This window comes from Ictidomys tridecemlineatus, chromosome 9 (genome assembly GCF_052094955.1).
Source record: "Ictidomys tridecemlineatus isolate mIctTri1 chromosome 9, mIctTri1.hap1, whole genome shotgun sequence".
Taxonomy (NCBI): domain Eukaryota; kingdom Metazoa; phylum Chordata; class Mammalia; order Rodentia; family Sciuridae; genus Ictidomys; species Ictidomys tridecemlineatus.
In genome coordinates this window covers 19631928-19647509 of record NC_135485.1, presented here as the reverse complement: position 1 = coordinate 19647509, position 15582 = coordinate 19631928, and the positions used below count along the sequence as shown (strand labels likewise).

General features: G+C 35.0%; 1 protein-coding gene across 3 annotated transcripts in view; it reads right to left on the bottom strand.

Annotated features, from left to right (window-relative positions):
• Window positions 1-3810: 3810 nt before the first annotated feature.
• The window catches only part of Tbc1d19 (TBC1 domain family member 19), a 141658-nt gene continuing 129886 nt past the window's right edge, over window positions 3811-15582 (bottom strand). For all 3 annotated transcript variants that reach the window (XM_005318905.5, XM_040292566.2, XM_040292567.2), the window contains 3 exons: window positions 15397-15512; window positions 10738-10808; window positions 3811-9769 (listed from right to left, as the gene is read on the bottom strand). In XM_005318905.5, coding sequence (XP_005318962.1) covers window positions 9695-9769; window positions 10738-10808; window positions 15397-15512 — 262 coding nt within the window. In that variant the 3' untranslated portion in view covers window positions 3811-9694. The remainder of the gene's footprint in view (window positions 9770-10737; window positions 10809-15396; window positions 15513-15582) is intronic.

The window sequence follows — 15582 nt, the reverse complement described above, 5'->3', positions numbered from 1 at the left end:
TAGTGGTGACTAATTTCTTAGTCTCCAGTACAGGGTTGCTAATATGTATGGTTCTTTACAAAGTACAGGTATAGAAACACTCCCCTTCTCTTTCAACTACCTCCCTCACATGGAATAGGTGTCTGGTGGTTTCTTAGAGAACTGAAGATAATACTGAGAAGTGTCCTTTATAGTGGTTGAATATTCATATTGGTAATAGGAGTCTGGAATGTCAGGAGTGTTGCTCCCATTCTCTGGCTAAGGCCACTGACTTGTCTTAGGCCTAAAGTGTTGGGTTGGCCTTTTGCCTAAGAGAGTAGTTTCTTGTCCCTCACATAGTGGCCCCCTTGGACCATTTCTGCACTTGACCTCCAGTCTGGCATTATCCAGACCTCTGACAAATTTGGGGATGACTCTTAAAGAGGGAGTCCCATATTTTCTTTCTTTTCAAACATGCTTTCATTTCTTTCCTTTTTCTTTAGGCTCTCACACATAAAATACTCATTTATCCACTTTTCTCCTACTCTAGGGAAAGAAACCCATCAACACAAAAAGTATATGTCCTTTTCCAAATCCCCTTTCTCTCCTTTACCTCTCTTCCTCCATCCCTTCTTGGGTTAGTTCATTACCCAAGTCTTTGGTGGAATACTATAAATGTTATGGGTGCAAATTTAAGATGCATATTAGAGATAATTTGTGCTATTTCACAACCATTTATAAAAGAGTTCCTTTTGTCTGAGCAATTAAAATAGTCTCTCTCCATGTCCTGAACAAGTAGAAACAATGAATAAACAGAAGCCAAAAGAGGGAGAGAGAAGAACTAAATTCACTGATAAGCAATAAATAGGTGAGTTACCAAACTAGCATAGTGCTAGAGCAGAGACAACCATAGTGAGTGTCTAAAGAAGCAGCTGACAATAGTAGACTATGCTAGTTTTCCTGAGGAGGCAGCTGCCCTACCACATGGAGAAATGATCTGGACCAAGCAGTGGAGGTTATTACTCAGATACTTCTGAGAAGACTGGCCCATGTGTACATCTCTGTTTATCACCATTTCTATCAGATTCCAAGTTCCCTAGACATAATTACTTGAACTTTCTTCCTTTCATCTGATCTAACTCCCCACCCTTACCTCTCAGACCTGGATTACCTTCCAAGCAAACCATTACCATCTACCTCTTGGAATTCCCAATTCTCAATGTGAGTTCAATAAACTATGTTTTGTAACCTCTTTTCTGAAGGTTCTGTTTACCTTCTTACTTAACTAAAAGGCTATATATTCTGGGGACAGTTTCTCTGTATCCCTTTTAAAAGGAAGTTTTCTGTCTCTTGTCCAAAGTGCTTCAGCACCATCCTTACTCCTTAATGCCAAGGAGAGTGTTATTCTCCCTTCCCTCTTGCAAACCCCTTCTGCTCTGTGGAGGCTCACACCATCTGGTTATATCACTCTGCCCCCTCCATCCTGCTATCATCTACTAGTAGTCTCTGGGTCTTTTCTTCTTATTCTCAGGAAAGCTAGTTTATAACTCAATTTTCTTCTTTATCCCTCCTTCTGTGATTCTTTTTAGTGACTTCAATGTGTATGATTCATCTCACACCATGGACTCTTGGTGTTTTAACTTTCTCATATTTTCAATAGTGTTTTTTCCTACTCCAGTTATTCATCATGCCTTACATCTTGGCATCAACAGAAATGATACAACCTCCAAAATTTCAAATGCAAACATCTACAAATATGAACCTTTTAAATTACTTGCCTTGAAAAGGACCATTCCTTTAAAAGTGCTTTTTTACTTTCTTGCTTTGACCTTGAATCCATCATTCTGGTTTATTTATAGGAATCACCATTTGTTCCCACCTTTTACTTCTCTTTTCTAGTTTATATTACATGACCCATCATTATGATTGCTTCTTTGCAATCCTCAACTTCCTTGTCCTGTTCAGTGAGATTGGGAGTCCAATAAACAGCATGCTTTTCATGACCTGAGTTCTGCAATACCTGAGAGAGAAAATTAAAACTTAGACTGTTCATAGCAGAAGAAGATGATTTCTCTGGGTTTTATAATGATCAAATGAAAAGTTAATTCCAGAAAATGTGACTTCATTTCACAGCAAAGACTGACTTTTTAAAACTAACTCTTATACATATTCACTTAGTTATAGGCAGCACTAAACATCTATACCCTTTCCCTCTCCCCACCTCAATCCCATACCATGGGATCAAGACTTTGTAATACTTAGGCAATAGAGGGGTAGTGCAGAACATATGTTCTCTGGATCCCAAGAAAGAGAAGAGAGGAAGTTGGCTTTACATGCTCATTCTAGTATCCCAACCTGCCAATAATCTAATTCATTCATCTCCAAGGGAGGAGGGGTTTGGAGCCAGCTATATATCAGGAGCATTACACCAGTGAGAGGCCTCCACCTGGAAGGAAACATTAGAGCTTGATGATAAAATTTTCCCAAATATCACTCTTCCTTCCTTGTATTTGCCCAATGTTCTGTGGTCTTTTTTGTATCAGCAACAGAACAGTAGAAAGTAGTTGTCAAAATACCTTTACATGGCTGGGGGTATAGCTCAGTTGGTAGAGTGCTTGCCTTGTATTCACAAGGCCCTGGGTTCTAATCTCCAGCACCACACACACAAAAACCTTTTACATATTTGCCTCTTTTGATCATTATAAAACCCAGAGAAATTAGACATGTAGAGTCACCTATTTTATAAAAAAAAATTAAAACAATGTGAACTTATTACTGTCATATATTATAGTTAATCTGGTAAACTAAATTTATCTGAGAGGAGGTGGATTCATTTCCTCTTGTTGCTGTAACACGTTTCCACACACTCTGGGACTTAAAAACAACACTGTTTTATTATTTTATGCTTCTGGAAGTCAAAAGTCCTAAAATCAAAGTTCAGCAGGGCTGAATTACTTCTGGACTCTCTAGAGGAGAATCCATTTCCTTGCCTTTTCCAGCATCTACAGGTTGCCTGTATTTCTCAGCTCATAAGTTCTTTCCTCCATTTTCAAATAGCACCTTCAGTTCCCTGATTTACATTCTCTTCCTCTCTTTTTCACATATAAGCAACCTCCCCTGTCATAACATTGGGCCATCTGACAATCCAGGATCATCTCTCCATCTCAAAATTCTTAAGAACATCAGCAAGTCCCTTTTGTCATGTAAGGTAACATATTCACAGGTTTCAGGGATTAGGATATAAACATCGCTGGGAAGAAGATTTTTTTTTTTCCTACCATAGGAAGCAGGGAACCATTACTTGGAGAAAAATATGATGATTCTCTTTACTTAGGAAGTACTATCTCTTACCACACTTATTACTGAAAAAGCAATCACAAAAATGTACATATGTACTGAATGTCCAGCACAGTATCTTGCTAAAAGCAAGCATTTAATATTTGAATAAATATATGCATACCACATATTTATGAGAAAAGTTTTAAGGATAAATAACAGTTGAAGTAATTAAAAAACGATTTTCTTATTTTCGTGACAAGCACATTGACAATACCTGAAACCTACTGTTTAAAAGAATGATTTTAAGAAGTCATTGGGATGATCAGCAACATAACACTTCCCCAGGCTTATCTCATTGTATGTCAATGTCTCTCCTGACCTTCCTTCTGAATCTCACTTTCCTTGATGTTTATATCTAAATTGGCAACATCTATATTTATACATATTTTAAAATATTTGTTACATTTGTTCAGGAAAGATGTACATTTCATTTAAAATTAGGTGAGCTGCAACACTTCTGTATTGTAGGTTCTAGTTAGTAAGAGAAGCAAAATAAAATAAAAGGCATAGAGATTTGAAAGAAAGAAGCAAAACTATCTTTATTTATAGATGTTATATATGTAGAAAATCTTGGGGAAGCCGCAAAAAGGGCAGTAGCAGTAGTAATTGAGCAAGGTCTCAGGATACAAGGTCAATATAAAAATTCATTGGTATGTCTATATATTAACAAAAAACCATTGGAAAGAGAAATTAAAAATACCATTTACAATAACATCAAAATATGAAATAATTAGAGATACATTTAACAGGATTTATGCACTGTATACTAATACCACAACATACTGCTGTGTAAAATCATACAAGACCTAAAGAGAGTGGTATGCCATTTATGAATTGGAAGTCTCAATATTGTTATGATATCAATTGTCCCCAAACTGATTTATATAACCAATGCTCTCTCAATAAAAATCCCAGCAGGCCTTTTTTCCCCCCTTCTCATTTTGGTACAAATTGAAAAATGATCCTAAAAGTTATTTAGAAATGTAATGAATCTAGAATAGCCAAATTAGTTTTGACACAGGCAAATAGTTAGAGGTCTTACCCTACCCAATTTAAAACTTGCTATATGGCTATAAAAATCAAGACTGTGTGGCATTGGAATAAAAACAGGCATAAACCCATGAAACAAAACAGAAAGTTCAGAAACCAGCCTACACATACATGCAAATCGGTTTTGAACAAAGTGCAGATGTAAAAGGAAAAGATAGTCTTTTGAGCAAATGGTGTATATATGCATATGTAAAAACATGAGCTCAGTCCTCTACTTGCACCATATACAAAAATTAACTTAAAAAATGGATTGTAAACTTAAATCCATAAAGTTCCTAGAAGAAAATATCGGAAAAAAATTTTTGTGACCTGGAGTTATGATGAGATTTCATAGAATGCCAAAAATATAAATAATAAAAATAAATTAAGCCTCAACAAAATAAAAACTTTAGCTCTTTAAAAGAATAATTAAAATTATGAGATAATTATAAGCTTGGAGAAGATTTTCAAAAAACACAATGTAGCCTAAGTAAAGAATTCTTACAATTTAATAATAAGACAATCGATTAAAGGTGATTTTGTACTCTTGACAAAAGAATATTGTACATATAAATGGAAAATAAGCATGAAAAGATGATCAACCTCATTAGTAACTAGAGAAAAAGTTAAAACTAATTATTAGAATTACTAACATGTTAATACCAGTGTTGGTAAGGATATGGAATAACTGGAACTTTTAGAGATTGCTGGTAGAAATGTAAAATGGTAGAGCCATTTCAGAAAAAATTTGAGGGCTTTTTAGAAAGTCAAACATGTGCTTGTATATTATATAGAAATTATACTAGTACACATTTGCCCCAGAGAAATAAAGATATATATCCTTATGAAGACTTGTATTCAATAATAAAAAGGAATGAACTATTGATTACATAATAACATGAATAAATCTTAAAACAGACACAGAAGAGTACACATGCTGAAACTCTAGAAAAGGGAAATCTAATCTTTAGAGCTGGAAGTAGATCACTGAGTATTTGGAGTGAATGTGTGTATAAGTGGGAAGGGGCACAAAAAGAACTGTTTTGGATGATAAAAATATTCTGTACCTTGATTGTGACAGTGGTGGTATGGGTACATATATTTGTCAAAACCTAAGGAACTGCACATTTAAAATGAGTTTTATTTTAAAACATATAATTTTATTGTATATAATTATACCATAATAAAGTTGACTTAAATGAAAAAAAATTAAGTGAAGCATTTGCAGTTTTTTCCCTCAAAATAATTCTTTTTTGAACTTCCATAGGCAATGTCTCAAATCAACGTGGTAGACAAAATAGTTGGGTAACACTGGACAGGTAAGTTATTATTTGAACACAGAAAGTTCCTTATCAGTAAAGTAAGTGAATTAAATTAGATGACTTCACTTGTTCATTTAATAATCGCTTATTAAGTCTACTATGGGGCAAGCCATTATGTTAGATTCTAGAGACTTAAAGCTAAAAAAACCAAAACATTTTCTACTAGACAAGGCATCTCAGAGTAGCAGAAAAGAAAGATGAGCTAACATACGATCATGATATAACATATGTATATTAAGGGTTGGAGGAGGGTTCATGAGAGGAGTAGTCTTCCCTGTGTTGGGTTTTGAGGTACAAGTTACAGTTAGATAGAGAGAAGAGAAGGCATTCTAAGCAGAGGGAGCTGTGAGCAAATGACCAAAGGCAAAATATATACCCTGTTAGGTACTTCAAGTAGCTTAGTAGGTCTAAAATGTAGACCTCCTAAGGTCCTTGTAAGGTCATGGTTGCATCTTGATTGAAAGAAGGTAACAAAATACTACTCTAGTTTGAGCAGTGTGTAGGCAGGGGTTCTGTACCTAATGGTACCCATATTTAAAAAGCTGATCACCTAAAAGGGAAGTAACTGTCAGCAGTTAGGATCCTTCTGTTGCAAGGAAAATCCTATGGCTCATGTAACAAAATGGCCCATGGGAAGCCTGCAAAGACAAAGAAGAGCTTTTCATTCTCCATTCCTAGGTTGCAAAAGCTCAGACTCTGCATCCTTTTTCACAGTGAAAGTTCCCTGAAAATTTAAACCAAGTCTTCTAATGGTGTTTCATTGGCTTTCACTCCTTGCAGACAGCCTGGATCCTGGGGCAATCCCTATGGCCAGGGGAATGGCAAAAGGTAATTCCTTGGCCAATCCATGGATCCTGAGGTTGGGAGTAGCCTCACCTGAAGCACATGGGGGAGGGGGCAGAACTCCAAATAAAAATTAGAGACTTTGTGGAAGAAGGGAGTCTATAGATATGGAAGGGGAATTATGTTTCAAGAAAAACATCCAAACAATTTTGGATCACGTGAGAGGATACAAACTCACATGGACAAATTTCTTGTAACTTCTACATATAAGATGAGTCAACAAAAATTTCCTTGGGAATAAAGTGACAATCAGAAAAAAAAACCCCTTAATATTATAAGCACCATATGAACAGATAAACAATTTTACGGAGAACAAAGAGAGGGGAGTAATGCTAATTTATAAGCTCCAGGGTATCTTTACAACAGAAGAAAGTTTTTGAGGGGCACCTTAAAAAATGGAGAGGATCCCTCTGGCAGAGACAAAATGAATAGCTGCAGCTGGTCTAGGATCAGCATGCAATCTGGTGATGCTAAAGTTTAGGATAATGGATCAGTGTGGGAGCATAGAAATGGGAAGATCCAGCTGTGAAGAATTATTCCTGTGATGCTACAGAATCTGGACTTACCCTTTAAGCAATGAGAAGTTGGTGAATTTTTTTAGGAATAGAAATGACCCAATCAAATCTGCATTTACAGAACTATAGGAATAGATTAGACACTTTTTGAGACAAGAAGGAAGAAATTAAGCATGGGGAACAAAGTTAACTTTTGAAGTTGAAGGCTGAGGAGGCTCAAGCCTAATGGTTTCTAGTTTCTTTGGAAAATAGGAGAGTGCATGCTGAGTGTAACAGGGTGCTATGCAGTTAAGACAAGCTGGAAATTTCAATTATGCAGAACACTGGATTACCACACATTCAGATAAAAAGATTATTAAATAAGCTCTTCCAAATATTAGGTCACAGCATATAACATTAGTGGGTCAACTGAAATCTAGCAGAGCCAAACATAATTTGCCCAGGCTATTTCTTCATCAGTGCCAATGGCCATTGATAGAATAATTACCACTGCTCACTCAGATACTGGGATCACTGGCAGTGCAGATGTGAAGTCAGTGTTAGTGGCAGACAGGAGGTGACATGGGAGAATGCAAATGGAAGGAAGATAAGCGAGGTAGTGTGAGGAAGTGCTGTTAGAGATAGAGATAGGAAGAGCCTTATTTCCCCTTCCAGTATTCCAAAAAGTAGCAAAGAGCAGGGCATACCAGAGAGGTCTGCGATAGCAATAAAACATATGGCTGCTTACCAGGTTTGGTTTTGGGATTGAGATTCAGAATTACTGCTAGAGCCACATGTACCAAATGAAAGAATCTGCTCTGTCATAGTCCACTTATTTTCTTAGAGACATAGTCTCAAATTTTCAAGAAAAAAAATAATACAAATGCTAAAGTAATTGGGCAATCTTCATATATTATCTGTGCCATTTGACTTTAAAATGTCACATATGAAATTAGTTATCAACCATATCTTATATTTGCTTGGTGCTTTGCAGTTTAAAAATCACTTTCAAATATATATTTTTATTTGCTCTTATATAATCTTGTAAGCTAAACAGAGCAGATACAATAATTTTCTACTGTCCATTTCCCTCCCATCCCTAAATTGCAGTTAACAGAGACTTCAGCTAGGGCCAAATCCACAATATTCTGTATTAGACTACAAAATCATCTCTTTTAAAAAAGCTTATGAATATTCTAAAGAAGAAAGCCAAATATAGTAGTATCTGTACACATTTGACAGTGATAATTTAAACCACACTTTCTTCCCAATATTCTTGTCATCTTTTTAGAATGAGGGAGGTGAGTGATAACAGTCATAGATGTATACTTATCCTCTCCATGTATGTGCATTTGTACATGTTCAATGGCAAAGCATGTTATAAATGTGTCACCTTCAAAAGCAGTAAAATAGAATTTATTAAGAATCAGGAGTGATAGTCTTCATGGGAAAAAAATCAATCACAATATTTACTACTTAGAAAGTCAACAAATACCTGATGAATATAACTACATAAATAGATTTTCAAATCAATAAACTAGTTATACTAAACTTCATCATCTTTAAAGTTTTGTGCTAATTTTCAAACATTTCCTAATATATACTGTCAAAATAAAATATTCATGAAATACATCTGGATTAAGCTTAATAAAATCCTAGTCAATAAGAATCTTATCTATTGATTTACAGTTTTACTAAAGTGATCAGCCTCTTGACTTTGAACCTATAGTCAGAAGACAATGGGTTTTGGATTTTTTTTCACATACTATTATTCCATATTACTGAAAAGGTGGTTCTTTAGAAAGTAATATAAAATGAGGCCCTAGACTTATAATGAAGACCAAAATACAACACAATGCCTTGCATCATGGCTTCAGTTCTGGGTTGAGTGTCTACCTCAGCTGCTTGGCCTAGAAGTGGATCTTGTTAACTCAAGCTCCAGCAGCAATGGATGTGGTTTTGGTTCTTCTTTCTCTTCATTCCTTAGGATGCCCTCTTTGTGTTCTTCTAGAAGAAAAGAACCTGACAACAGGCCTCAGCTTCTAAACAAGAGATGGAAGATTGAGAAGTGCAGAGGGAAATCTCTATAATGTTCTGACTTTCAGCGAGTGAAGAATAAAATATTACTAGATGGAGAAAATAGTATTAAACCTTTCCCAGTAAAGATGCTTAAGGGAGAAATAAAATGGAGAGAGCAGAAAATCCTTAGTGAGTGAAAAGTTACTAATATCAAAAGTGTACCTTTTTCAGGCCTTCTCACATCATATTCTACCCCTGGCTCTGGGGGAAGAGCAACTTAAGACATTTACAAACATTTATAATACATTATCTAGGGATAAGTTTATACACTGACATAAAAGAATTGTCCAAGAAGCTACATGACCTCTTGAAGTTTATTACAGCATTTTTAGTTCTTATTGCATATATTCTTACATGCCTTTAACAAGTCAGGATTATAGATATAGTAAGCTCAATGTAGCAGAAGTTATGTTTATTGCTTCTCTCTTGAAAATCAGCAGCATGCAATGCAATATTTGGTGTGCAGAATTATTGTTTCAAAAAGTGAAAAATGACTTAGCTTTAACAGGAGGGAACATGATCTTTATTGGCTTATATGCAAAATTTAATTTTGGTTTTATGCAGAGTTTGCATAGTTCATGATTAGTTTCTAATGAAAAACTAGATGTCTTGTCAATGACCTTGAAGAAATCAGGTGACAGTAGCAAACAGGAAAATTTGAAGAAGTGGCATAACTTTTAAAGTAGAAAGGTCAGCAAGGACTGCCTGAAATAGAAAAACAAAAAGAATTATTAATTGCAAAGTGAAGTCTAGGAAATAAGATACAATAGAAACACTATTACAATGTAGTTTTGGCATGATTTATCTTAAATCTCTGTATGAAAGCTACAACTCCCCTCTTTTCTGAATGCATTAATGTTAGTACATGTGCACAAAGCTAAAATGTGCAGTAGAAAATAACCTAGACCTTCACAGGCTGAGCCTTCTTCAAATATACAAGGTAGCAAGAGTTTATAAGAGGTCTAACATTTCAACTTGCTTCTATAAATAAACGTACATTATGAATCCTAGACCCGTTATTATAGTCTAAGGAGTAACTGACTTCAGGAAATCATTTTGAGATGGAATTAATATTTATTCAGTTGCAAGACACGTAAACATCCTTTTCCCTTTAAATAAAGCATATTGGCAGCTATTTTAAGGATAAAATTTACATTTCTATTAGTGGTAACTAATAGAATAATATGGTAAGCCCTATTAATTGAACTATATTTCAGGTGTAAATTGTACCATTGAAAATAAATCAGCTTTAAATAACTAACTCACAATAAAAATAACCAAAAAAGCTGATATGTCTTTATTATTATCATCCACACACACACTCTTTAACACTCTCAACTGGCTTTTCTCTATTCTATAACATATGAATGTAAACAATAATAGGAAAACATAACACAGCTTCAATAGTTTCTATTAAAATTACTACGTTTCTGCTTGCTATAATGGTAATAATGGTTTTCTATAATAAACTCATATATGGTCCCTTCGTAAGAAGGTTGTTTTCAAGGGATTTAGGGAAATATGAACACTTAATATTAGCTCAGAACTTAGAGGTTTTACCAGAGTTAAAAAATGGGCTACAAGTGTGTCCTATGCATCAGATACTAAAGTGACTGAGCCTGGCAATCTCTCAGGAACTATTTCCATCCCATCTGAGTGAAACTTATCCTTACTTCAGCTGCAGCCAGTGATGTCACCTCCATCAGGTTCACTGCTCGGAAAGCAAACACGGCAGCTGCCAGGACTGGAAAAGAATGCACACTATTTCAACTGCAGGCCTACTCAACAGCTGGCAAAGTTCCTGCTATGCCCACAAGACACTCAGAAAGCTCAGGACCAGTGCTTGACACAGCTGCACCCCTGCATTTTGAGTTAAGGTCTTGTGATAAAAAGAAACTGTCTACCGTAGAGATCCATGACTGAAGGCTAGACAAACTGTATGCCAGTTCAGCGAAAAGGAAAATTCAGTGGTCCTAAAATAGTCATTTTATACAATGTTTCTTTCATACCTACAATTAAATTATAACAGTTTTTACATGGCATGAAGCTCTAAGGACTGTCCTATAAAATAAAGGTTTATTTTGACACAGGTGTTTCTTATTAATGCCTTGGGGAGCTTCGGGAAAGTCAATGAAAGCCAAATTTGTAAGTATATCAGATTGCATTTTATATGTACCCAGGAAGTTTCCTGATGGAAATACAACTTTTTTCTGAAAAAATGCTTTTATAATATTTGATTATATTTATATTTTATATACTCAGCATTGGTCTCTTCATGTTACAAATGGATATTTCTGTGGGAGGACTGCTCTGGGATTGATCTTGACACATTAATGTTGGCTAAAGGAAAAGGAAGATGAAATTTTGAAAAGTAGATTATAGAACAATTTGAACTTCAATAATATACATTACATAGAAAATACAGATATTATTTCCAATCAAAATCTACATAAGAGCTGGGGTTGTGGCTCAGCGGTAGAGCACTTGCCTAGCACGTGTGAGGCGCTAGGTTTGACCCTCAGTACCACATAAAAATAAATAAGTAAAATAAAGGTATTGTGTCTAACTACAACTAAAAAAATATTTTTAAAAATCCGCATAAGGTAAAAGTCATGCTAAAATTAAACACTTATTAATAAATAAATTACCATAAAACTATATGTGAGAATGAATCATGAACAATAGAAGAACCCATGTAAAATAAGAGGTAGGTGATCCAGATAAGGAGATGGAATTGCCGGGAGACCGTGCTTGATTTCTTCCCTTTATTTCTCCCATCACCAGTGGTAGTAGTGCTTTCTCTACTCATCAATTCATTGAAATTTAGGAGACTAGTTGTGATAGGTATTAAGAATTATTTGGAACCTGGTTCTAGGTATATTATATTATTCATGCAAACGTGAATTTTTAAAAATACATTTTACTATGAAAATAATAGTAGTTAATTCTTATACCAATTCTATAAATTAAATACTATTAGCTCAATTTTCCTAATGTAGAAACTGAGGCACAGTGAGCTGGGGGAATGTTTAGAGTCACTCAGGTAGAAAACAGCAGAGCCAACAGTCTTCTCTGGCTCTGCATCTATGCACCTAACCACTGCATGGTGCCACTAATGAGACTGAGGAAAGCAGTAGTCACTCATCCCTGACATAAAAATCCATATGCTTTCCTATGCAGGATGTGTTCTTCTGCCCCTCAGAATGGTTCCACAGAGATGGCATGCAGGATGACACCATGGTGTCCTGGCCATGGCAGCAGGTGTTTTGTGCTTGAGGAGTGGCTATCAGGAGGGAGGCTTCTTAATTTCCCAAAGCAGGGTGGGGTGCAACCAATGATTGGGAAGCTCAGGCACTTTTTTAGGGAACAAGAGATTTTGGAAAATCTGGCAAAAAACATTAGAACCAGTTAGAGGAAAATTCTCAAGAAAAAAAGCATAGTAGTAAAACAAAATTTAAATTCAAATCATCTGCAACTATTCAATGTGTAACAAGAGATTTGGGACAAAGAATTTTTCTTTAACTGAAAAAAAGAAAAGTATTTGAAAGTCATGGAGCTCCATGTTTATAAGCATATCAAAAGAAACCATTTTCTATGGGCCAGTTATGTAGCTTCCTAATATCTGGACTCATAGGAGGAACTAGGAACATGATCATTACTGCCTTGTCTGTGTATAACTGAACTGAGTTGCTGAAAGCTTGACAGGACATGCAAATTTTCTACCATATCAGAAAAGACCTTTACATGGTGGGAAGTTGTTTTGCCAAGAGCAGATAAGAGAAGGGGAAGAAAGCAGTTTACTAACTGACCTCAGCATCCACAATGCTTATGTGCTCATAACTTTTATTTATCTTGTGTCACATCACAGAAGTTCCTTTCTGTTTGCTTCATGTTTAATCTGCCCAGTCCTTCTGCAGAACAGGTTTGTTTGCCAAGGAGAAACAAACTTCTGGATATTTCTGATCAAAATCATGCTTTGTACAAAATGTGGACACTGTAATATTCATGTCTTATCTTTTAAACTATTCTCATTAATTATACTATTATGAACATGGATACCATTGCTTTAAATTGTTCTTTAAAAGGCTCTAATTTGCAATTTAAGCCAGAGATATTTATTAAGATATTCTTAAATACCAATAACTCACTTTATCCAAAAAGGTGGTCCCAAAATACTCATACTAAAAATGTATGAAATAAAATGAATTTGGGGCTGGGGTTGTGGCTCAGTGGTAGAGCGCTTGCCTAGTGTGTGGTGAGGCCCAGGGTTTGATCCTCAGCACCACATAAAAATAAATAAATAAATAAATAAAACAAGGGTATTGTGTTCAACTACAACTAAAAAAAAAAATAAATATAAAAAAAACGAATTTGTATACTTCCATATGAAATTATCTACCCCTGTGGCTTTTTACCTGAATTCCATGAGAGGGGAATTCAGATTTATCCAGTTTCATTTCTAGATGTTCTAGAATTCTTTCCTGTTGATTTTTAAAAAGATACTCAGGTAAAGTAGATGAATGAAATAGTGCAGATTACTTTTCCACCTATTCATCAGTATGTTTTTCATTAATGTATTTAGCTCATAGCATAGTGCCTGGTTTATAGAAAATACAGTATTCCACAGACATCTATTTCTTTTTTCCTTTAGGCTGCTAGAAGGTGATAAGGCATAGGATGAGAGATTTTAAATTGAAAGAGGCCTCGAAGGCTTTCTAATTCAATATTTTTTTCAAGTTACAAAACCTCTTGATTTGTCAGGTGACAGTTTAAGAGCTCTTTCTACTTTTGGAAAGTTCTAGTTATTAGAAAGTACTTTCTTATACTGAGCTCCCTTCTTTTAAAGTTTTATTTTTTTTGAAATGATATCAAATGCTATATATGATACTCATAAAAGTATTTGGCATACCCAGAGTAAGGCTATTTGGTGAACTGTCTATAGTCCTGTCACTTGAGAAAATAGTAGCAGAAAAGGAGGCTGCTTAGTTTGGAAATGGAAGACTTTGGGGAGAGGTGAGGATACAATAGTAGAAAAAACATAAAAATAACCTTGGTTTATAAGGAGTAAATTTAAACAAGTCATATTATCCAGAAATGAAATGGTCCTCCTGCTAAGGCACACATTACCCAATACTGAAGGGTTCAAACAGAGGATAAGAACTACTTGTCAGAAATGTTTGAAAAAGTTACCCTGATGTCCTTTAGCATTCCTTCTATCTCTAGATTACACATATCACTGTCATTTGGTCAAAAAACAAGAGGGAAGACCATTTTTTTCTCACTCATATTTGTATGGGCTTTAAAAAAAGCTGAGAAGGATTCTAGGAGTTAAAAACATCCCAGTCAGTGAGTATCTCTGATTACAACAGGGATGCTATTTATCTTCATGGTACTTTATTATTATTCTAATTTTCCTTTTTAAAATGCCACCCAGTTATTATAAACCCCTTAGCATTCAAAAAATGTTAATATGGTACCTAGAGAATATTTGAGCCATATTTTTCTTCAACTAAGCAATATTTCCAACGTAGTGCATACAGTGATTTTAAAATATTAAATATTTCAGGTAAGGAAGAAAATAGTAGGCCAACTTTTCTGCTATCAACCTATTGTTAGGAAGATTTCCCAATTATTATTTTTGTTTCCTGATAATCCCAATGATAAAAATAACTGAGTCTATTGCACTTACTCGTTATATTATTGCAAAATAATATAACGAGTGCGTATGTTGTGTTATAAATTTGCTTTGATGTATATCGTTTGCATGAACTGCTTAATTATAAATTAGAGATGAATCTGGCTTCCTGAAAAAAAAAACAAGAAAAATTTATTTTTGTCAAGAGAGAATACCCAAAAGGGCAAATTCAGACTCTAGAACATAAGTCACAGACTATTAGCAAAACACAAAAAGTTTTGAATCCAGTATAACTTGAGACCCAGAAGAACTAGATTTCAGCTCTGCAGGGAAACTCAGTCTTGCTTTGGATTTTAGGTACAGTTGAGTAGGGCACAGAGAACAGAATGCTAAAGAAGCTGCCCAGAACTCACAGGTGCTGGGACTCAGTAAGTCCTGGCTAGACTAAGAGACAGGTGAGGAAGAGAGAGAGAAAAGGGCTAAGAAAGACAAACTAGGAGTAGACTGGTATTGGGCAATTAAAAGACTGAAATATCGACTTCAGAATCTCTGTACTTATCTTCTAAACCAGATAAATATATTAAATGTTTATACATTAAAAATTATACAATAGTAGACTCAATCTCCAATTGTTAGAAAGGAAGGGGACCTTACCATAAAAACAACATGTATTTCACAAAAAAATATTTACTCTTACCAGCAAGAATTTCCAGAGAGTTATATCCTAGGATTCTATCCCACAAAAGCAAAAGCTGGTCTGTAGCTAAGTATCCAGAGAAAGCTCGAACCATCCATTTAAATGATATGCGAAGTCTGTAGGAAGGAAAAATGAAAATTAATTCTATCACTGGATTTTTTTTCCTCACAAAAAGGCAATATCAGA